Raw genomic sequence first — 22,205 nt, forward strand, 5'->3', positions numbered from 1 at the left:
ATCTCCTTTCCTTTTCATTCTCTGTATGGAGGTGCTTGGAGGGCAGGTTGAAAATGCAAAGGAGGTGGGCCTTCTGAAAGGGATCACCTTGTGTCAACAGGAGAAACCGATCACACACTTATTTTTTGCGGATGACTCGTTTTTTTTCTTTCAAGATAGCGGCCAAGCAGCAACCAATTTAAAGCGGATCATGGATGATTATTGTGAGGCTTCAGGTCAAAAATTGAATTTGGATAAATCTGGCATTCTCTTCAGTCCAAGTACGACTCTAGCAAAGGCTCAAGAGACCATGAGTGTGCTTCGAGTACGATCAACGAAGGGTATTGGAAAGTATTTGGGGATTCCGGCAGAATTTCAAGAGTTTAAGAAGGGGATCTTTGACTCACTCCTTGATTATGTCTCAAAACGCATCTCTTCATGGAACGGAATTTTCTTGTCGCCTGCTGGTAGGCTCACCCTTATTTCTTCAGTCCTCTCAAATCTTTCAAATTACTTTCTATCGGTTTTCAAAATTCCGGTAAGTGTGTCATCAAAGCTCAATTCTTTGCTGGCACAATTTTGGTGGGCTGGGTGTAAATTGGGGAAGAAACTACATTGGTGCGGTAAGAATTTTCTAAGTCTTCCAAAGAGCTCCGGGGGTTTGGGCATACGGAATGTTGGATGCCTTAATAAGGCTTTGCTCGCCAAACATGGGTGGAGACTGGTCTCGGGGGAGGATTCTTATTTCAGCAGGATTTTCCGACGGAAGATTTTTGGTTCAAATATCTTTGTTGATGGAACTCACCCTAATCAGGGGGTTGGTTGCTCTTGGGGGGTAAAAAGTATTAGATATGGATTGGAGCTGATCATGGATAATATCGGGTGGAAACTAGGTTTGGACTCAGGCCTTAATGTGTCGAATGCAAAGTGGGTGAACGGGGCCACACCTGAACCGCAGGATCGCTTGCTGGGTCCTGGTTTTCTCTATCTGGGGCGTCTTCAAGTACGTGAGTTATGGAAGAGCGATTTAACTTGGAATGCTCCACTAGTGCGTGCGCTCTTTAAAGAACAGGATGCGGAGAGGATTATTGCATCAACACTATGTAGGTCGCGGAGGCAGGATGAAGTTTTTTGGCCGCTCACTAATGATGGAGTTTACTCGGTAAAAAGTGGGTACGGCATTGCATTCATGGAGTTTTTTGAGAAAAAAGGTACTATAAAAGATAAATCTAGGATATCAATGACGAGGAGGGGTTTCTGTAAATCACGTTTGTGGAGCCTACCTGGGCCGAATTCATGGAAAATTTTGATATGGAAAATCATTACAAACACTCTTCCAGTGGGCTTTGAGTTCCAGAAGCGATCAATTGAAGGAAGCTATATCCTAAAGCTTCGGATGTGTTTGGGGACCAATCCCCTACCTTTTGTGAGACGGTTGAACATATTTTTAGGGATTGTGATCAAAAGGCGGCTAATCACAAGGTAGTGTTGAATTTTGTCAAGTATGAAAGGGGGATCGCTCTTAGGAATTCGGGTTGAAGGAGTCAATATGATACCACTTAGTGAATGGATTATTAATTGGCTCTGGTATTTGGAAAAGATGGAGGATGGTGAAAGGAGGGCTCTTGTCTTTCTGGCAACTTTATGGGGTCTTTGGACTACTCGTAACAATGTGATCTTTAAGGGGGGTAGGATTATGCCAAGAGTCCTTCTTGAGTCGGTCACAAACAATGTGGATACTTATTTACAAGCTATGCGGAAGGAGAAGGAGCAAAGTGAGAAGGGGCTAGGACAGGTGATGCCCTCAATAGGAGGCAACGAGATGAGGGTTATCAAGGATGGTTTTCCTGTGAATATGGTCGGTGGGAGAAATCAGTGTAGGAGGATTAGGATAAAGGTCGATGCTGGATGGTCTAAGAGCCTGGCCGCCGGGATTGGGTGGGTGGCTTATGACGGAGAGGGGATCATGCTTGAGCACGGAAGCACGAAGATTACAGCAGAATCAGCTTTGCATGCGGAGGCTCTCGGCTTATTGGCGGTTATTCAATTGGCTGTTGAGAAAGGCTTTCTACATCTGGAGGTGGTGTCAGACTGTTTACCGTTAAATATGTCAGATTGCAGGATATGCGGGAGTAAATCATGTTATCAAAGGTATCCTGCAGGATCTCAAGGGTCTTTATGCTTCGTTTCATTGTCTAAGTTTTTCATATATTGCTAGAAACCTTAATGTTGTAGCACATGGCCTTGCTTCTAGGGCCATGAGATTGTAATCTCTTCATTTACAGTTGTCAAAAAAAAAAAAAAAAAAAAAAAAAAAAAAAAAAAAAAATCTATAAAGCCGTTATACAGAATATTAATTGGACACGTGACACCTGGTTCTCATTCGAGCTTTAGTGGTGCACGAAAGCTATCATGCCTACCGGCACCTGAAGTAGATGACTTGTCCCATGCGTCAGGCGAAGCTGCATTACAGGAGCAAATCTTGTACCTAGATGGCGGAAGAAATGGTGTTGCTATGCTTAATTTCATTTTTCGCCTTTCCTTGAACAAACAGGCCTATTAGCTCAGTTGGTTAGAGCGTCGTGCTAATAACGCGAAGGTCGCAGGTTCGAGACCTGCATAGGCCATTATTTTTTCCTTATTTTTTTCCCTAACAATCGCAAATCAACTGATGAATGATGATCACACCGGACACCGCCAAGAACAATAGAGACTCATTAGGCGATTTTGAAGTAGTAATCCAGAATTCCAGACCACTTGAATCTGATATCTAGTTTCACCGAACAAATCAGCCACGGCTAGAGTTCGGCACGTTATTTTACTCGTAACAAGTTGTTAAGTCATTGATTACTCAGTACGAATATATATTTGTCGAAAGTCAAAACTTGCCCTTGCCTTTAGTAAACACTTTTATTATATAATCTCACAGGAGTGTATAATGAACAGATTTTTGTTCATCAGTTATATTGGGAATGTACTATATTGATATCTTTTACATAAAATGAGGAAAATAAGCATTTAAACTCAGAACTTGAGCAAGAAAGTGCGGATTTCCATAGGACCAAGCTCAACCACCAGGGTTGAAGCATCTACAGGGCCGCCTCTAAGAGGTGTCTGCTCCCCGGTCTTAATATTGTCGCCCTCCACTCTCCATTCTAGCCTTCTCATCTTTGACTTCTCCTGGTTTGCTGATAAGCTCATCTCTTTTACCTCTTTTATCTGTCAAATTAATGTATCAGGTTTCTTACTGGTTTTCGACATTTCAGAATGCTGCAGTACAATATGCAGTCTTTTTCTTAGGTTAAGAACTTGTGATTGCTCACTATTGATTGCATGATTTTTCACCACAGAGAAAAATGGTAAGACAATGAAACCTTACCCTTTTTTCAGCAAATATCTTTTTGAGTTCAACCACGGCCATTTTCGAGTATACAGCATCTTCGCCAGCCTATGTAAATAAAACCCAGAAATTGCTTAGGGTAAAAATAGTTTAGCAGAACTGAAATGGTACGGAATCTAGCATTTTAGCTTCTTTAAGTGTAAATGGAGCCACGAGAGCAATTTTTATGTAGGCAGCTTTATGAGACTCGTGAATACCACCTTTTAATGACATTACCATTTAAGCCAAGTTGAGAAAATATCGAAATGCGAAGTTGAGTACCAATATAGCTCGGGTGATTTTGATCCTCGTGAGTTTCAAACCATGCCATGATTAACAACCACTACTTTCCAGTTAAGCTAGCTACCCGGCATTTGCTTCAAGAATTATGTTTTCAATATATATGAACAAACGAATTGGTAAAGATAGGTTTTACCTCATAAAGATGTGCCAACCTGAGTAGTACAGTCTTGTCTTCCAGCTCCTGTAAAGTTATTCTAATTATCAGCAGAAAACCTTACAGGCAAATATGTAGTAGAAATGAACTTCAAGGATGACGATGTACCTGAAGAGTTATCAATGCAACATTAAGTGGCAAACTGTAGCTTGGATCCATGGAGGTAGCTTTTGTTAATCGAGAAGCTTTCCAGTTGTCTGAATTCTGTACAGCGGTTCATACATTAGATTTTACACATTGATATCCTATTCTGACTATATTGTGTAGTTGAGTCGTACCTCATGAGCAAAAGCCAAAAGAAGTGGGGAGTAGATTTCTTGACCAGCAGTTCTTCGCCATTGAGCTCCATATCCCAACTTGTGGATGTTCATATAATATTGACCACGTATCTACATATGAGAACCAAAGATTAACAAAAAAAAAAAAAAACCACAGTTAACGGCCCAACTAGTAGCCATAATATGTAACAAGATCGTTTTGGAAAAGAATTCAACGAAAAGAGAACACAAAAGGCGAGAGCATAACTCAGAGGCGAAAGACCGAAACTAATCTCCTAGTCATCATGTGAACTAAACTACTCATACTCTGGCGTAGGTGTATATCAAAGTGTCAGAAAAAGCATGACTCAATTTTTAGACACGAGGATTCTATGCTAGAATGAAGATACGGTTTAGGGACACGCCTTCAAAACATAAATTTATTTATGAATATTAAATACTTATTTTATTGTTTAAATTGAAACACCAAGCCTGTTTAAAAAGAAGGCTTTTAGAGTAATTATTACTCGATCAAACAAAAAGTTTCATACGTCTGTTTCTCTACTTTTGTGATGTGGGTCTCCGTTTTTTGGCTCTTCCAGGAGAAGTGTCGGATGGGCAAGGGTTTGGTAATGGTACGGGTTCCACACCCATATCCTTGAATTTCGTAATTGGACATGAATATGCATAAGGTCATATGTGTAAAGAGCTGAAGTAACATATCATGTGAATGGAAAAATTGAGAATAAGAGACAAGCTCATACCGTAAGTCCTTCACATGTGCGATCCACACAAACTTGTTCGTTGAGGGGTTCCTCCACACCTCTACCGTCATCAACAAGTGTGCGCCTTACTCAAAGGAAAGTGCAAATCAGGAGGGAGAAAATGTTCAATTTACAAGGTTAGACAACCATATTTTATCATTTTTCTTGGGGCGTGAACAGGTGGGGGTGTATTAGATGGATCAAAAAATATCTTACCGGTGGAGCATTAGCTCAACTTCACCATCGTGAATGCTGGATCCACCCGTTGCACGATCAACCAAAACCGAGAACTCATTCCTACTGTCATTTACATATATACCAAGATTTATCTGAAGACATCATGAAGTGAAAAAAAAAAAAAAAAAAAGGAAACATTAGGTATAGTCTAAGTTCCAAGGAATCTAAAAACAGGAATAATCAAAGATAGGACTTCATTAACCATAAGATATAGAGTGAAAAAATAAATTCATCAAAAGACAAATTATGATGATGTAATACCGGATAATAGTTTCCAGCCACTGGTTGATTGACCACAAGATTCCAGTCTTCTCTGTAATCCCGAACCTGATAGAAATAATATTGGAACAGGAGAATCTAGGATCAATCAAACCACATAAACCCCCAAAACCATTATAGCCCACCAACATAAGAAAAAGCGAGAAAATAATGAGAAAAACTTGCCCGTTTCAGGAAATCTCTTCCATTGGAGTCTGTGTAGAACTCCTTATTTGTTGATAAATTTGTTTTCAACCTCGTGATCACCTCCTTACCCACTTCATCAACGGGAATTGGGCCAATCTTTAACAAGAAATTGAATAATGTTATTATAGTCATTTGCGCAATTCATTTGAATCACAATGTATGTCCTTTCAAACTCATCAGAACAATGCAAAACACATAGCCAGATGCTTACAGTAAATTCCACTTCAGCATGCTCTTTATCCCTAAATAGTCGGGTCACCTAGATGACATTATGAATAATTTCAGAGATTTTGTAGAATAAAGAGAAATGAAATACTCAACTAGTTTTATAAAGAAAATCAATAACCTGGTATATCCAAGAATCATACTGTTGGTGAATTTCATCTACAAGCGGTCCACGAACGACCGTCATAAGCCCCTACAGAGAGAATACAAAAATACAAGGCATCTAAATCTTATTTATTGGTGCTCACTGAATTGCGATTATAAAATAAGACAGCTAACTTGAATGTAGAAAGAGTTTGGCTACCGAGCTGTTCACTGCAGATGGATCACCAGAAGGTCGAAATATGTATGCACCAGAAGCCTGCCAATTATACTTTTGTGTTAAATGTTATAAATAATAGTTTTATGTAATGACTTGGTGTAATTAAATGCATACCTGACCATCAGTTTCACCCATACTTGAATTATAGCTGAGAAAATGTTGTTGCATTGGTTGAAAAACCTAGAGCATGTAAAATTCCAAAAAATAGTGAATTATTACTCGCTTAAATTCTCTACAACAAAGTCAGCAAAAGCAAATGATATTTGGTCGACTAACATGAATCATCATTTGAACCGTCCACAACAGGTAAAAAAATGAAAAAGAAAAAAATAAGGAAAAGAGGATAAGTAGTCAATACAAAAAGCTAAGAAAATCATAAAATGTGGAGCCATGAAAGCTATTAGAAATAATATGTTTGATTCACAAAAGAGAATAAAATCCATATATCTCACCTTTGTTTCAGCATTAAACATGTTGAGCAATTGACCTGATGGAGAAAATGACATTTTCAATTTTCCTGGTCCGATATCAACAGTCCCATTCTGCCGAGTGTTCATAACAACTAAATTGCTTCTTTTGATCCCTTTTATGGTATATACAACAACAAACAAAAAGAGATAAAATAATGAGCAAAGCAGATCTAATACGAATATATACTGTACAGTTTAAGACCATTGGTAGACAAAGAGCTTACCTTTTCCATTATTCCGGGAAATGAAGTATGTATTCCAACCCAATGGCGAAACAGAAACACCGAAACAAAGCCAGAATTTGGGGGCCTTAGCTGATGTTACTCCGAGGTAAGACTTGGTATACAAGTTTCTCAATTTTATTGTCACATTATCCATTTCAATATATTGCGCTTCTACCACATGGCCGGAGAAATCTTTGACCACGAGGTTAGCATCATCGACCTAGACATAAATAGCTAAATCAATCTACATGTCGGAAAGTACAGATTAAGTATGTTTGGCACGAATGTAAATTTTTTAAGTATTATTAGAAGCAATCAGGAAGAAAACAAAATGCTTACTGGGATTCTGATGACATCGGTACGATTCCATCCAAGCGGATTATACGCCACCACAATCTGCAGAAATCAGTAACAATGAAATATTGAAAACTAAAGCTCCTTAGAAAGAAACAGAATTTCAAAAATGATTAATTACCAAACTTTGCCCTGTCGGGATCGCTTGTTCTGTTGATGGGCAATAGCTTATGTTGAGAAGCTGACACTGATAACAGAAGTTAACAAAACATTAAAGAAACAATTATCCAAGACGCGGTCAGGATAATAAAATAAAATAAAATTGTGAAGTGTATTAAAAATATTGGTAAGTAACCAATCAAGATGTCTAAAAATTGATAGTAGTAAAGTAGACACAAGTTTGATCATCAAGACAATCACGGTTTCAAACTTTACCTGGTCAAAATTAATGACGGAGGTATTGCAATGAGTTTTCGATTTTGCACCAAGAAGGCATCCCAGTGCTGAATTTGTAACTTCTTCCGCCTATAAGACATCACTCATAATATAAGTTTCAGGAAGCAAATACGATCAAGCTGGGACTATTCTTGTTCCATATAACCAAAAAAAAGCAAAAATTTAAGCGCAAAGCCGGTCACGATTCAAGAGCTTGTTTCTTAAGTTGATAAATCACCTCAGAAGCTCCAGCAGCCAGGCGCCTCATATAGTCATTTGTCGTCTTCTGTTGAGCAGTTCCACTGACAGCATCATGGTGCTGCGCTGTACCTAATGCATCCCCTAAACTGAAAGTGTTTGGACCGGCTGGGCTTCTCCCAAAAAGATATTCCAGTTGACGTGCGGCCTAATACATACAATAAAAGTATGTTTAAATAAATACTCCCTGTCTAAGCCATATTTCATTTTGGTCCCCCCTAAGCCATTTCTGTGCATAATCTATTTAGGAGAGTTTTTGGTGTTAAAATGACTGATCTACCGTATCTGAACTGGAACTGTGTGACTGGTAGGCCCACATTGTTACACACTCACATACACATAACTTCAATCACAAAATAGCCATGCATCACTCGCATGTGTTTAAATAAAATAACCGACCGGAAAGCGAACGTAACGAAATGGATGAGACGGAGGGACTCGGGGTCAATGTCAAATTGATTATACTTTGTATACATTCTGCCACAATTACAACAGAAAACATTAAGGAAGAGACTCACAATTCTTCATTCTTATACGGAGTATCAAAATTTCTTTATGAAAAACGGATACTCAAGTTATTACCACATAATATCCACTCAGAGACCGAACATATCGCTTGAAGGCGGGCCGACTTGTGAAATATCCTGTCCAATAAGCATTTTCACGGTCCGCATACCTGTGAAAAATATAGACATCAGAGATTCAACGACGAATGAAAAGCTCATATCGTAGTGAATCAGGTAAGCTACAATAAATTGTCATACAATTATACAAAGCATTCAAGATTGTCTTCTGGTGCATCTTGACAAACATAAAACGCATATGAGATGGTCATACATGTGAGACCAACCCTTAAACTTCATAATTTAATGAGAAGTAGGAGTATATAAGAATTTGGTTTGATTTCACATATGAGACCATCTCATACAAAACTCACTGCTTTAACACAACCGTGTGAGAGGGAGTGCTATATCAAGTCAGCTATCACTCACGGAAAATAGTCATGAGATTTGAGAGGCCAAGTTTCATTTGCAGCATATTTAGCATCAACATAGACAGAAGGAGTTGAATAGAGAGCGTTCACTCGTCCATCCTATAATAAACAAAAGATAACTCAGATTTACTAACGAAAGAATTTGCTTGAGAAGTGAAGTGCGTACAACAAGATAACTCCGTAGTTACCTTGTTAACATAATGAATCAATTTGTCCATTTGTTTGAACCAAGATTCAGCATACTGATATACAAAATCATCACCCATCGTCCACATAATGTGGTTTGTTCGAGTCAGATTGGCCTACACGATAATTGGGTAGTTAGTAACCATTCACCTGTAAAATTAGAAAAGATCAAGTTTTTTTCTTTTCAAAAAGATCAAATTAGTGAAAGGAGACAGTTGAAGTGCCATACACCCGTACCTGATGTAAAGAAGAACTAATGAAATCTTTGACTCGTTCAGCAACATTGTAGTCATATAAAAAGGGATTATCCTACAATTACATAATGAATGGGATGAGGGGGAAGAAATAAACAAAATAAATGAATTTTTTGTGCATTCATTTTGTAGGAGAAACCTGGACAGGTATGGATCGGAAATCATTCACTTCAAAATGAAAGGGATCTGGAGGACTGTAGTGAACAGGAAATGCATTGGAAAAGATCTAGCAGAAAATTGAGGACAGCAAACATTAAACATGTAGAAAAATAGAAGGTAAAAACTCAAGTTGAAATCGATTTGAATAATATAGATATTAAAAACCTGAGATGAGCTACCAAACGTCTGTGAGCCACGCCATATTGTTTCAAGAGATTTATGATCCTTACGCCTATCTCTGTCTTGATAATCAATTCTTGCAAAGTGCACCGAATCGAATCCGAGCTAATTAAAAACACAAAATTTGAATGCTTACATGCCATTTAATGAGCGTAGTAATATGAAATGACATAAAAAGGTAGAACTACATACCTCGGCCCCAAGGAGGTAGCCTTGTACTGCAGAATGTCCAAAAGGGTCAATCTGCCATCCTGCACGTGGTGTCTTGTTGAACTGTTCCATTATATAGCGGTGCCCTAGAGTCGTCTGATCAATCATGTCTATATAATGGGTGGTTGCTTCATCATGCATACACCAGCCACCATTACTACATATAATACTGACCCCTTCAGAAACTCTAATAACACATTAACAGAGTTAAACGGGAAAAAGAATGAATTGAAGAAAATTACATGAATTCCAATTGTCCAGCATCAACCAGTTTTTTCACTGCTGCTTGAATTTCCAATTCTTGGATCGCCCACCACCGCTGAAAGAAAGCCTGAATGCATATCAAAGCTTCAGTTTAAACCCTTGTTTTTTCTTATATATTATTCAGAGCTAGAGGTGATCATGGGTCGGGCCAATGCGGGCTTGGGCCGGGCCTTTCTAATAAAAGCGACCCATTTGTGTGGGCCGGGCCGGGTCGGGTCAAATGTGTGGGCTTATTTAGCAAGCCCAAACCCGACCCTTATGGGCTAATGCGGGCTTTTGGGACTAAATGGGCTTTTCGGGCCCTAAAATTTACGACTTACCTAGGAAATAATAAGCGTAATATCTTCAGTTACAACTTTTAAAATATACAGTGTATAAAATTGTACAAAATATGATGAAATGCATATGAATTGCACTCTAAAATAAAATAAAGACAAACATCGCCACTTTAGAATGCTTAATCATGCATTCGTAGATATGATTTATGTTATGTATACTTTGTTTTATAAATCTAAAAAAATATACTTGAGTTTGTAAAGAGTTGGGTATAATTTTAACGCTACTTTAATAGGTTTTATTAGAAAAATATTCATTATTAATAAATATGGTAATAAATAATGGGTGGTTGCTTCATCATGCATACACCAGCCACCATTACTACATAAATATTTTCAGAAACTCTAATAACACATTAACAGAGTTAAACGGGAAAAAGAATGAATTGAAGAAAATTACATGAATTCCAATTGTCCAGCATCAACCAGTTTTTTCACTGCTGCTTGAATTTCCAATTCTTGGATCGCCCACCACCGCTGAAAGAAAGCCTGAATGCATTTCAAAGCTTCAGTTTAAACCCTTGTTTTTTCTTATATATTATTCAGAGCAGCACATCGCAATGCTTCAACACAAATTTCCTATTATCCTGGATTATTTTTTTTAAAGCCAAGTATCTAACCTGTTCGGCAAAGACAAACTTCCTATTTGGATCACGTCGCAACGCTTCAACAACCGAATCAAGAACATTCTCAACACAGGCACCCTACAGAGCCATTCATAGACAAAATGTTCACTGAATATTCTAAAACTACGAGAAGGAAGAAGAAATTTGCATAGCCTTTCCTGCATAAAACACACAGAAACCAACAAACATAAGAAAAAAACAAAAAAAAAATATGCAACCTGAAGGCCAGTATTATATGATCCAACAAAGTACTGATCAACTGTCCTTAACCATCCAACATCGTCATGTGAATGTGGAACCAAATGGACATTCAACTTGTCATTGACAACACCAGCACTGGTATTGTATTTTACACAAAAGATTGATACAAACAACGAGAAAACAGCTAGAGTGAACACGAAAACACGTACAGTCCTAATAGATTTTCCCATAGTTACGTATTTTCAAACGCTCCTCAAAGCATTTAGTATTATGCACAATTAATTAACTTAAAAAATGACAAAGATAGAAGGGAACTGATAAGATGCTTACTCCTTTAAATACTCAATTCTCCAAAATCATGATTTTTACTCAGAATGGATTTCCTCTATCTGCACAAAAGTCGGATACGGTTTTCAGTGAGGTTGTGGCCACACCCTACAAGTGTTGAGAGTACACTAAATAAGCTACATTGGCATTTACTACATGCATCTTCATAGCCTAAATAAGATCATCAAATTCCAAATTGTTAACCTAACTAGACAAAGCACTAAATGCGGAAACAAAACTTCTCAGGACCATAATCCATAAAAGATGACAATCCACAAAATCAACTTTTCCACCGAATTAAGAGTACTAATCTCTTTTGCTTGTACAAATCATTTGTGGGTATACTTGCCTTTCCATAAATTTTCACATCACAAACTAAAAAGACATCAGAACTTCAAGTCCTCAAATACAAAGAATCTACCTTTTATTTTTCCGAAAATCTGGAAGGGTCTCCCCCTCGAAAAACTTGTGTTTCTTATCAGTCACTGATCAAAATAATACAAACTAACATGCAGAACAATATAGCATAAGAGTTAACTACTGCAACAGATGGAGTGATGGACGGACATGTGATTGGCATTTTAACTTCTTACTTTGTTTGAGCCAGTAAAATATTAGACGAGGTTCCTAAAATCAATTGGCAATATAAGTAGCCCGTCCCTTATAAATTGATCACATTTCCTTGGTTTCGTCGAGGCGAGACCAGGACTCCCACAAGTCAATAGAATTTAATCCTGAAATTGAACTCTAGAAATGCAAAATGTGAGTATCCCATCTCCTTATTTTTGTCAATGTGAAAATTAAACACCCACAATTCAATTTACACTTGAAAATCAAATCTTTGAGCCAAAAACTGGAAACTTTAATCACTACCCAGAATCAAAAGTTGACTCCTTTCAATAAAATGAAAACCAACTACAGATTAACTAATAAACATTAGTTATGCTCAAAATCAAGGAAAATAAATGGCCAATTACCAGAACAATGGAATTGAATTATAGCGGCCACCTTTTTTATTAATTTTGAATTAATTTCACTTTGATATATCATAAGCGAACAAAAACCATCGAGTTTTTGCAGAAAATTGAAGTAATAAATATTATTTATAATGTAAGGAAAACAAGAAGCGCCCGTGGCCTAATGGATAAGGCGTTTGACTTCTAATCAAACGATTGTGGGTTCGAGTCCCACCGGGCGTGCTTCAATTTTTTCCATTTTGCCATGGGTTTTTCTTCAATTTATTTCCCCGTATTTCCTTTATTTCATTGAATTATTTACGTTTGTTTTATATGTATTGAAAATTTTCTCACTTATAAATAGTGCCCAAAAAAGTAAACGTAAAGAATTCAATTCGAGAGAGAAACCTTTTTTATTTCTAGGATTTTTTTGATTAGCAGCAATGGCTCGATCTCGTAAAACCAATAAAAATCCTATACTAAATACAGGAGGAAAATCATAAAAAAAAATGGTAGTTCGTCTTCTTCAAGTAAAGGAAAGGGCAAATTAGCGGCTCGTCACATACTAATTTCATCGCCCGATTTTGAAAATGATTTGGATTCAATTATAGAGAATTGGGGAGTACGACATGGATATTCCTAACCTGGAGGAAACCGAGGAATCCTAACCTCAAACATTGCTCCGCCTAATAAAAGAGGATGTTGCTGGTGAGATTTCTTTCTGGTCTATTTCTGTGTACTGCTATGTTCTGGGAGCAAACCCTCTTAGTAATGTCATTACTAGGTTTGTTAAGAGGGTGTGGCAGATTTATGGGGTAGATAGGGTGTCGTTTCTTCCAAATGGGATATTTCTTGTGCATTTTAAAACGAAGGAACATCAGAAAATGGTATTGCAAAATGGTCACTTGTTATTTGATAACAAGCTTATAAATGTCAATGAATGGAAACCTGGCTCAGAGTTTTGAAGCGTGATGTGTCGAAGATTCCTCTTTGAATGAAAATACACGGATTAGATATCAAATTCTGGGGTATTAATTGTCTGAAAAAAATTTGTGGAGGTGTGGGTACTTTTATCAGATGTGATGAAGTCGCATCCAACAAAGCTTTCCTAGGGTATGCAAGGATAATGGTTGAGGTAACGATTGGGCAAAATTTTCTCACTGAATTGCAATTCTTTGATAAAATACAGAGGGCTAGGTGGTATATGACTGGTTACCTATTACCTGTACTAGCTGTCATGAGATGGGACATACTGAGGATGTGTGTAGGAAATGGAACTGGTGTTCGGGGAAAAAAATCTAGAAGCCTAAACCTGTTCAGAACCCTCAGCAGCCTATAAATGCTCAACCTCAGGTGGCTCAACGCCCAAGCAAGTGGTATAAAGGTGAAAGGCCTACAGTGCAGAAGGATAAGCAGACTCAACAACTTGTCATTCAAAAAGGTCAGAGGGTCCAACAAACTCCAATTGTGGTAAGGATTGCTCCTTCTCATGAACCTGGTTCTGTGCCTGTGATTGAACAATCTGTCCCAAGGAGATTTATATCTAGAATGTTGAAGAGGGATAATGGGGAACGAAGGATGTATACTCGTGGTGGGTCAACATTCATGGAATCTCTGGCTCTCTCTTTACAGAAATCAAAGGCTTAGTTGATTGAAAGGGTATTGTATGAGAAAGAGAAAACTAACAAACATTTATCTGATAATGGGTAGTTGTGGCTTTTCGAACATAAGAGGTATGAATGGTAGTGATAAACAGAATGAAATAAAATGGTTTCTTAAGCCGAATAAAGTAGGTTTATTTGGATTATTAGAAACTAAAATAAGAAGAATGGGAGTCAGGTGAAAAATAATATTTGTGAGGACTGGTCTATTTGCACTAACATCAGCCTTCATAAGGGGGTAGGATTTGATTGATTTGGGAGCCTAGTTTGTTTTGTGTGAATGTAAAGGATGTCACAGCCCAATGCATTCATGCTGAAGTAACTAATAAAAGCAGAAGAATTAAATTCTGGAAGATTGTAGTCTATGGGTTTAATAAAGTTGTTGAAAGAGATAGCTTATTTGAAAAGTTGAAGTTATATTCTGTGCTGATCAGTGGTCCATGGATGGTATATGGGGACTTCAATGCCATCATGGCTGCTGATGAGAGAATAGGAGGGGCAAATGTAACTAATGCAGAGATGAGACATATGATGCAAACTATGCTAGAGTTTAATTTGTATGATATGAAGGGGTGTGGCTCCTTCTATACATGGAATAATAAACATGAATATGATGGGAAAGTGTATAGCAGGATTGACAGAGTTTTCATAAATGAGGAGTGGTTGAATGATTTCCCTTGTAGCTATGCTAATTTTCTACCTGAGGGCCTCTTTGACCATTGCCCTTGTTTAATTAGTTTTGATGAGTTGGTGGAGAGGAAGAAAGCACCATTCAAGTATTTTAATATGTGGGCTATGGCTGATGGATATGAAGATGTGGTGAGAGAGGTTGGGAGATGGAAGTTCAGGGAACTCTCATGTATCAAGTGATATCTAAACTAAAAGGAATGAAGCAGGAGCTTAAGAAACTGAATGCTGATCAATTCAGTGACATTGAAAATCTAACCATGGTCACTGAACTGTCTCTTAATTCAGATTAAGCTTAGGGAGGGTCCCCTAAATGAGGAGCTGTGTAATGCTGAGAAAGCTTGTGCTAGAAGTGGATTTCCTTTCAAAGGCTAGACTTGAGTTTTTGAAACAAAAAGCAAAGAATGCTTGGTTGAAGGATAGGGATACTAGTACCTCCTTTTTCCATTCTAGTATCAAGAAAAGAAGGGTCAGGAACAGAGTTTATCAAGTGAAGGACATGAGGGATCATCTTTGTACCAAGAGTGAGGATATAACGGCTACCTTTGAGTAGTATTATATTTCTCTTCTGGGTACATCTAAGAATGTGGAACATGTGAAGTTGAAAGTGGTGAAGCAAGGAAAATGCTTAAGTTTGGCTCATACTGAAATTATCATGGCCCTTGTTACTACTGAGGAAATCAGAATGGCCATGTTTGACATCCCTGGTACAAAAGCATCTGGGCCTGATGAGTTTAGCAGTCAATTCTTTAAAGACAATTGGAACATTGTGGGTCAGGAGGTGACTAAAATCATTCAATCTGTGTTTCAAAGTGGGCAGCTACTGAAACAATACAACAACACAATAATTACTCTGGTGCCTAAGATGGATGTTCCTGATACTGTGATGCAGTTTAGGCCTATTGCCTGCTGCAATACTATCTATAAATGCTTATCCAAGATAATATGGAACAGATTAAGTAAAGTACTACCAGATATAATTAGCCCTTCCCGAAGTGCATTTATTAAGGGTAGGGATATTATGGGGAACATACTGATTTGTCATGACCTTATTAGGTTATATAAAAGGAAATCTTGCTCCCCTAGAATGCTAATGAAATTGGATATGCAGAAATCATATGATTCAATTGAGTGGTCTTTTGTTGAAGAGATTCTGAGGGCAGTAGGGTTCCCAAAGATGATGGTGTCCATACTAATGCGGTGTGTTACTACTCCATCTTACTCCATAGCTCTAAATGGTAAGGTGTTTGGTTTCTTCAAGGGACAAAGGGGGCTTAGACAGGGTGACCCATTATCCCCTCTCTTGTTTACTCCATGCCTTTGAGTACCTTAGCAGAATTTTGATGACTACTCAGAAACTTGCCAAATTTAGGTTTCATCCATTGTGCAAGAGGATTGGACTGTCTCACTTATGTTTTGTAGATGACTTGATTCTTTTTTTATAAGGTTGACACAGCCTCCATTGAGCTTTTAGTGAATGCTTTCAACTTCTTCTCTAAAACTTCTTGTCTTCAACTGAACAAGGACAAATCTAACTTCTATTTTAATTGTGTGGATGAAGGTCTAGTGAAAGAAGTTGAGCGAGCCACTGACATGTGTAGGGGATCTGTTCCATTTAAATATATTGGGGTGACTGTGTAGATACCCAGTATCTGCTGAGACTCCAACAAACACCCGATGATTATCGGACTACTGGAATCGCGGCGTTTGATCGACAGTTTGTGTACAGCTTTATGTCGGAAAACTTAAAACGATTTCGAAAATAAAACATTTCAAAAATACCTAGAGTGTTTAATGCACGACGACGGGGTCGCAATGACACTAACTAGAGTCAAAATCGACACCGGACCAAAAACCGACTCAAAAATTCAAATCCCGACTCCAACAACGAGTCAAACCGAGTCAACCACAAAAAAAAAACCATTTCAAACCTACTACCTTAATTTTTCCCCGATTTATGTTTGGTCAAGTACCAAACATATGACTACAAAACGTAGGATAGAAAAAATCATGATTGTGTTTGTGTGAAAGCGACAACACACCTCGAAGACCCGCGACGTGGCTCGCGCCTCTTTGAGCAGCCCAGGTGGCCACGTCGCTCAAAACTCACACAACCACTCATTCCCCTATAAATACCCCTCAAATGCCCCCCATTTGAGACTTACGCGAGTGTCCGCCCCCTATTTTCTCCCTTAAAATTCTCGAATCGACTTCTTAAGTCACAATCCGACGTGTATTTACGACCTACCGATCGTAAATACAAGCCTTACACATTGTTTGGTACCGTCATCGTGCATTAAAACACTTGACCGACCACTTCGACCACTACACCGTCACTAAACTTAAAACACTCTTTTACTTACCAAAACGGTTTTAAACCGAGTCTTTTCCGACCAAACGAGTTGTTACACTTACGTCGGTCACTCGCCATAACCAAACATGTAAGTATGAGGGTGTAAAAATCCTCTTTTTATCATGTTTTTATTTGTTTCATGACTTTAACATGCTGAAACGTGCATAATATGAACCAAAACATGGAATAAACGAGCCAAAACTGATTTTTTGGCCTGAGACAGAAGCCCCTTAGGTTGCAGGCTTACCCGCGCCTAAATGGGGTGTCCAGGTCGAAGATCAACCGTGTTTGTTCTCGTCTTTCCCCTTTAATTCATTTTCGTATTTGTAATCGGTTTTTACCGTTTCAAATATTTTCAAACCTTCTCATTTTTATTTCATTTGTTTTAACCATAAAACATTTTTCACCCTTGGTTCCTCATACCATGACGGTTAAATCCGTGTTTCGGTGATAATATTTGGTTAATAACATTTAAAAGGTATTTTAAAGCCTTTTATTTCATTTCTTTACATTTCTAAAACAAACATATTAGTCCCCAACACAAAGTCATCCTTGGTTCTACATACCATGCCGGATTTTAACCCGGGTACGATGATGAGTATCGACTAATTACATTCAAATGAACTTAAAATAATTAGTTCATAATCATTTTCAAAACTATTCATGTCAAGTTTATCAAAATCGAACCCGACACCGAATATTATCAAAATAATGATGATTATTCGAGTCTAGCTCTTCAAATCAACAAATGCGGTCTAAACGACCCTTTCAAACCAAATCGGATTCAAACACCCATTTTTCAACACGTTTTATAACGTTTTTCAAATGGTCAGAATACGGCATATAACCGTAGGCTGACTCGCGCCTCAAGCAGGCCTTTTCTTTCTCATTTTCAGAACCAGGAGAGGCCCCTTTACACCGCCGGCTGGCTCGCGCCTCATGTAGCGTAGCCCGTGCAGTGCACGTAACCATTCCCTTTCCAAAGATTAGTCTAGGACGATCCCGACTCCGGTTAGCCCGGATATAGGACGGATCAGATGACTATTCAAAATCGTATTTGCAAAACGCTTTACTAAGACAAATGGATCACGTTATGCACCCTAAACCTAATACGGTAAATGGATGTTTAATTTCCGTCTTGCATGCAAATCAATCATTAATCCAACTCGACATCTTATACTTGATACTTGGATTAAATCAACCGACTTAGAAAGCTCTCACATGTTAGGTTTAAATTATTGGATGCGCATTCATGCATTTAAACCGTTTTATCAACTTTTGCATTCAACCAACCAAGATCGATCGAGAGAGCGCTACCGCGGGCGGGATTGGGTGTCTGATTAAAGGGCTTCCCAATACGTACCTTCACCTCTTACTCAAAAACTTTGGATAGTGGACGACCTTATCCAGGGCGTACGAGAGTCATTCTAGAGATAGGATGCTAAAGAGGGACGATTTCCTTATCTTTAGTACCTATGTCAAACGCTGCTTTGTGCTTCGATTTGACCGAGGTATAAAGTGGAATTCGAACAGGTTTCAGGCATCCCACAAATGCTTGATGGCGACTCCGAACATCTCTAATCGTTTCGAGACCCTTACCGAGATGAAACCGACCGACCTAAAATGATCCGGTCGAAAGCATTTTTACGCCGCCGAGCGTGGCTTTCAAAAGACCGCTGCATGTCCACATATTGGCCTGGCGTGCAGGTGGCCCGCGACTGTGGACCGGTAGGTGGACCCCCAAATCCACAGACCGAGACGTGGCCCATGTCCACAGTTTGGCGACTCCGCTGGGGATAACTAGGACACTTACGTCTTTGTGATCCCTAGATGGTGAGACTCGAACGAGGTCTTGGTTGGAATGCATTAATTGATATTACGGACATGGTCGGGTTCCTTGTCCGGGCCTACAACCTAACCCTTTTCGACCAATTGGCTCGTCTCGTCGGCGTGAGTTTTCTCATCCCCGCGTTTTGAATCTCGATTGAGTCAAGCATACCATTGACGTTACACATTTCTGTTTCGTCAAAGAGCTTTCATCACTTTCGAGCACGAGGCTAGGGCACCCTCCTTACACATTTTGTTTGGATTGGTATCCCTCTCACAAATCGGGGTTTGATTGCTTGGTGTGTAACACACCCTCTTAAGCCAAAACCCGTGTCAGCATAATGCATAATATAATGAACTGTGAGTGCTTATGTGCTACTTGATCATAAGTCCTTCCGTGTCATTTTCAAACTTTAAAAATCACTCTTTTGCGCCGTTATAATGGCCGTTTCAAACCTCGGTCTTTCGCCGACCGTTGCACGCCTTTCTAGGCCGTCGTAATGACGATTTTTAAACCCGGTTTTTATAACCATTTCAACACGCCTTTCTAGGCCGTCGTAATGACGATTTTCAAACCCGGTTTTTATAACCATTTCAACACGCCTTTTTAGGCCGTCGTAATGACGATTTTCAAAACCCGATTTTTATAACCATTTCAACACGCCTTTCTAGGCCGTCGTGATGACGATTTTCAAACCCGGTTTTTATAACCATTTCAACACGCCTTTCTAAGCCGTCGTAATGACGATTTTCAAACTCGGTTTTTCACAACCATTTCAAATCACCTTTTTACGCCGTTATAATCGCCGCGTCTAGACACGGATTTTAACCCGTTTCGCACCGACAATGGCTCTTTCAAAACCCGAGAAAAGCACACACCCTTTTCTCGAGACACTTTCGAGATCCCGAGGACCATGCACCGTCCCCGAGACCTCTTCAAACATTTCAAACCCGATCTTCAAAACATACAATTTTGAATTTCAAAACCGTCTTGGGAAACAATACACTGTTTTCCGAGCCGACTCAAACTCAAAACCGTCTTTTGCAAATAAACTTAAGACAACCCTTTCAACTGATCGACTTGCGGAGATCTCTATCTTCGGAATCCGTCCACTTAAAGCGACAAATGAATCTTTTTGAAAATTTCTATTTTCGAAAACTTCAGTCCACCATTCCAATTCCGCCTCGTGTCTATCGAGTCGAAGCAAACGTACTTATGGGTCTTTACTAATGAGTCGTCTCACCACGAGACCCATCCAATGGCGTCGCGCCGTTACTTTGGACTCGTGTCAAAAGTTCGGTCAACACCGTCACGTCATAAATCGAGTCAGCACCGAGGAACCACACACGGTCACCCTCGTCTTGTCGAGTCTGATCTTTGTCTCGTCCTTTGCGTTGTTTGCGTTCAGTCTTTGAACCGTGTCGGATTGAGTTGTAATGTGAGCCGTTTTTCTACCTCAGAGTCATGACCCTGTCTTCAACTTCGTATGTCAACAACAACAACAACAACAACAACAAAGATAACAACAGAGATGTCACGACTGATCAGCTAGCCAGCCTGGTCACCGCTCTTAAGGTCACCCTGGATCGCGTCGAAACCCGTATCGACGCCCTGGAAAACAAAGAAACTGGAGAACATAATGCTCCACCTCTGACTGAAACTGAGAAGAGGCTAAAGCTGTTGGAAGATCAGCTCCTAGCCCGGGGTAACAATATCCATCTTGAGAACAACCGAAGGTTCGAACTTGTTGGGGATCAATTACCTGACAACTTTACCCTAACTGATGTGCCTAAGTTCAAAGGAGTGGAGGACCCACTCAATCATATCCGTGCCTTCAAAGACTACATGGCCATTAAAGGGGTCAAACAGGAACTTTTCACCCGGATCTTTCCGTCCTCTTTGGAACCGATCCCTCGTCAGTGGTACTACTCCCTTGATCCGAAAAACCTTACTACTTGGGATGAGGTTGCAGTTGAATTCGCCAAGTAATACGCCGATAATGTTGAAATCCAAGCCAATACCCGCACTCTTGAGGTTCTAACCCAGAACAATAAGGAAGGGTTCACCGAGTTCTTAACCCGTTGGAGGAGGGTAAGTACTCAATTGGTCAGTAAACCGAGTGAATCAACTTTGGTGGAAAAGTTCGTCAACAATCTCCGCCCAATGTATGCCAATCTACCAAGGTATCAAAATATCAAGACCTTCCAGGATCTGCAAATTTTGGGGACGCGCATTGAAGATGACCTCCGGAAGGGTGTCTTGGCCAAGACTACTGGCAGAGGCTACCAAGGATCCGCCTCGACCGGATCTCGCCCTTACGGCCAGACAAACAAAATCGATGAGGTCAACCTCGTTGAACCATCTGCTAAGAGAGCTGAGCGCCCCCAGAGAGTGTTCACCAATATAGGGTCGACTTATGCAAGTGCTCTGAAGAGGCTTATGGACCAGGGAAAGTTACAACCAATCGGACGCACCCCGGATCCGACCGATGCTAAGAAGTCCCGGTTCTGGAACTCCAATGCCTACTGTCAGTACCATCAAGGGAAGGGGCATGATACTGAAACCTGCTTCAAACTCAAACACATCATCCAAGACATGATTGAGAAAGGGGAATTGCATTTACCCCCACCGACTAAGCCAAACAACAAAAAAATCCTCTGGGAATCCACGACATCTCCAACGATGAGCCAACTCTGGACTGCTCTCACCTCATCCTGCCAGTTGATGACGAGGTGGATGCCGTGGAGAAAGATCCCTCGGACGGGGTATTTGTGTTTAGTGCTGCCACTATGCTCACCATGTTCCAACTGGTTGAGGAAGCCATAGCCAGTCTCTCCGAAAGGATCACCCGACTTGACGATGCCTACCGTCGACTTATCTTCAATCCTCCACCGCCACGCCCGAGGGAGAGTTTCTCGAGCGCCCAAAACTACCCACACCAGGACGGATTGCTCCCGCGACCGTTCTGGCATGCACCTCACAATAATCAACCTCACAATAATCAACCCCACAATAATCAACCCCACAAAAACTACCCCACAAAAATCACCCTCACAAGAATATCCCTCACAAAAACTACTTAGCAAGGAATACCCCTCCAAGGTGCCTTCGAGATCCTAAAATCAACGGCATCTGGAGGGACGACGTTGAAGATGTCTACCTTGTCCCAGAGAAAGAGAAACGGGCGAAAGAGATCGGCCACCTTACCCGGTCCGGAC

The 22,205-nt window shown here is 39.7% G+C and overlaps 2 protein-coding genes and 2 non-coding genes across 6 annotated transcripts; 3 read left to right on the forward strand and 1 right to left on the reverse strand.

The window, feature by feature from the left end:
- Positions 1 to 2,532: 2,532 nt before the first annotated feature.
- On the forward strand, positions 2,533 to 2,606 carry TRNAI-AAU (transfer RNA isoleucine (anticodon AAU)). Its single transcript has one exon. It is a non-coding gene; the product is annotated as a tRNA-Ile (tRNA).
- Positions 2,607 to 2,866: 260 nt separating this feature from the next.
- Positions 2,867 to 11,420, reverse strand: LOC141586905 (alpha-mannosidase). Of its 3 annotated transcripts, XM_074408303.1 has the most exons (29): positions 11,193 to 11,420; positions 10,969 to 11,052; positions 10,749 to 10,837; positions 9,732 to 9,906; positions 9,525 to 9,644; positions 9,340 to 9,426; positions 9,184 to 9,255; positions 8,949 to 9,062; positions 8,759 to 8,859; positions 8,349 to 8,442; positions 7,747 to 7,914; positions 7,509 to 7,598; positions 7,255 to 7,320; positions 7,119 to 7,175; positions 6,780 to 6,999; positions 6,538 to 6,668; positions 6,200 to 6,265; positions 6,068 to 6,124; positions 5,885 to 5,956; positions 5,750 to 5,797; positions 5,518 to 5,634; positions 5,335 to 5,400; positions 5,053 to 5,165; positions 4,837 to 4,921; positions 4,094 to 4,204; positions 3,924 to 4,019; positions 3,795 to 3,842; positions 3,359 to 3,427; positions 2,867 to 3,198 (listed from the first exon to the last, which is right to left on the reverse strand). In XM_074408303.1, the coding sequence occupies exons 1-29, from the start codon at positions 11,403 to 11,405 to the stop codon at positions 3,004 to 3,006; spliced, it is 3,024 nt and encodes a 1,007-aa protein (XP_074264404.1). In that variant the 5' UTR covers positions 11,406 to 11,420; the 3' UTR covers positions 2,867 to 3,003. The 3 variants fall into 3 exon arrangements, with proteins under 3 accessions (XP_074264404.1, XP_074264406.1, XP_074264405.1); XM_074408305.1 differs by lacking the exons at positions 10,749 to 10,837; positions 10,969 to 11,052; positions 11,193 to 11,420 and adding an exon at positions 9,992 to 10,087; XM_074408304.1 differs by lacking the exons at positions 10,749 to 10,837; positions 10,969 to 11,052; positions 11,193 to 11,420 and adding an exon at positions 9,992 to 10,085 and having other exon boundaries at positions 9,732 to 9,877.
- A 1,208-nt stretch (positions 11,421 to 12,628) lies between these two features.
- TRNAR-UCU (transfer RNA arginine (anticodon UCU)) lies at positions 12,629 to 12,701 on the forward strand. The gene has a single exon. It is a non-coding gene; the product is annotated as a tRNA-Arg (tRNA).
- Positions 12,702 to 14,160: 1,459 nt separating this feature from the next.
- Positions 14,161 to 15,181, forward strand: LOC141588261 (uncharacterized). Its single transcript, XM_074409711.1, has 3 exons — positions 14,161 to 14,247; positions 14,408 to 14,938; positions 15,095 to 15,181. Exons 1-3 carry the CDS (start codon positions 14,161 to 14,163, stop codon positions 15,179 to 15,181), a joined length of 705 nt encoding a protein of 234 aa, XP_074265812.1.
- The last annotated feature ends 7,024 nt before the right edge of the window (positions 15,182 to 22,205 follow it).

This window comes from Silene latifolia, chromosome 6 (genome assembly GCF_048544455.1).
Source record: "Silene latifolia isolate original U9 population chromosome 6, ASM4854445v1, whole genome shotgun sequence".
NCBI classification, from domain to species: Eukaryota; Viridiplantae; Streptophyta; class Magnoliopsida; order Caryophyllales; family Caryophyllaceae; genus Silene; species Silene latifolia.

Excerpts from the sequence above, each read along its gene's own strand:
- LOC141586905 (XM_074408303.1), bottom strand. The coding sequence starts at position 11,405 with ATGGGAAAATCTATTAGGACTGTACGTGTTTTCGTGTTCACTCTAGCT. Across the intron at positions 9,645-9,731 it reads GCTACCTCCTTGGGGCCGAG|CTCGGATTCGATTCGGTGCA; the intron begins GTATGTAGTTCT and ends GTTTTTAATTAG. Across the intron at positions 9,063-9,183 it reads TTAGTTCTTCTTTACATCAG|GCCAATCTGACTCGAACAAA; the intron begins GTACGGGTGTAT and ends ATTATCGTGTAG.
- LOC141588261 (XM_074409711.1), top strand. The coding sequence starts at position 14,161 with ATGGGTAGTTGTGGCTTTTCGAACATAAGAGGTATGAATGGTAGTGAT. Across the intron at positions 14,248-14,407 it reads GGTTTCTTAAGCCGAATAAA|GATGTCACAGCCCAATGCAT; the intron begins GTAGGTTTATTT and ends GTGAATGTAAAG. Across the intron at positions 14,939-15,094 it reads CTGATGGATATGAAGATGTG|ATTAAGCTTAGGGAGGGTCC; the intron begins GTGAGAGAGGTT and ends CTCTTAATTCAG.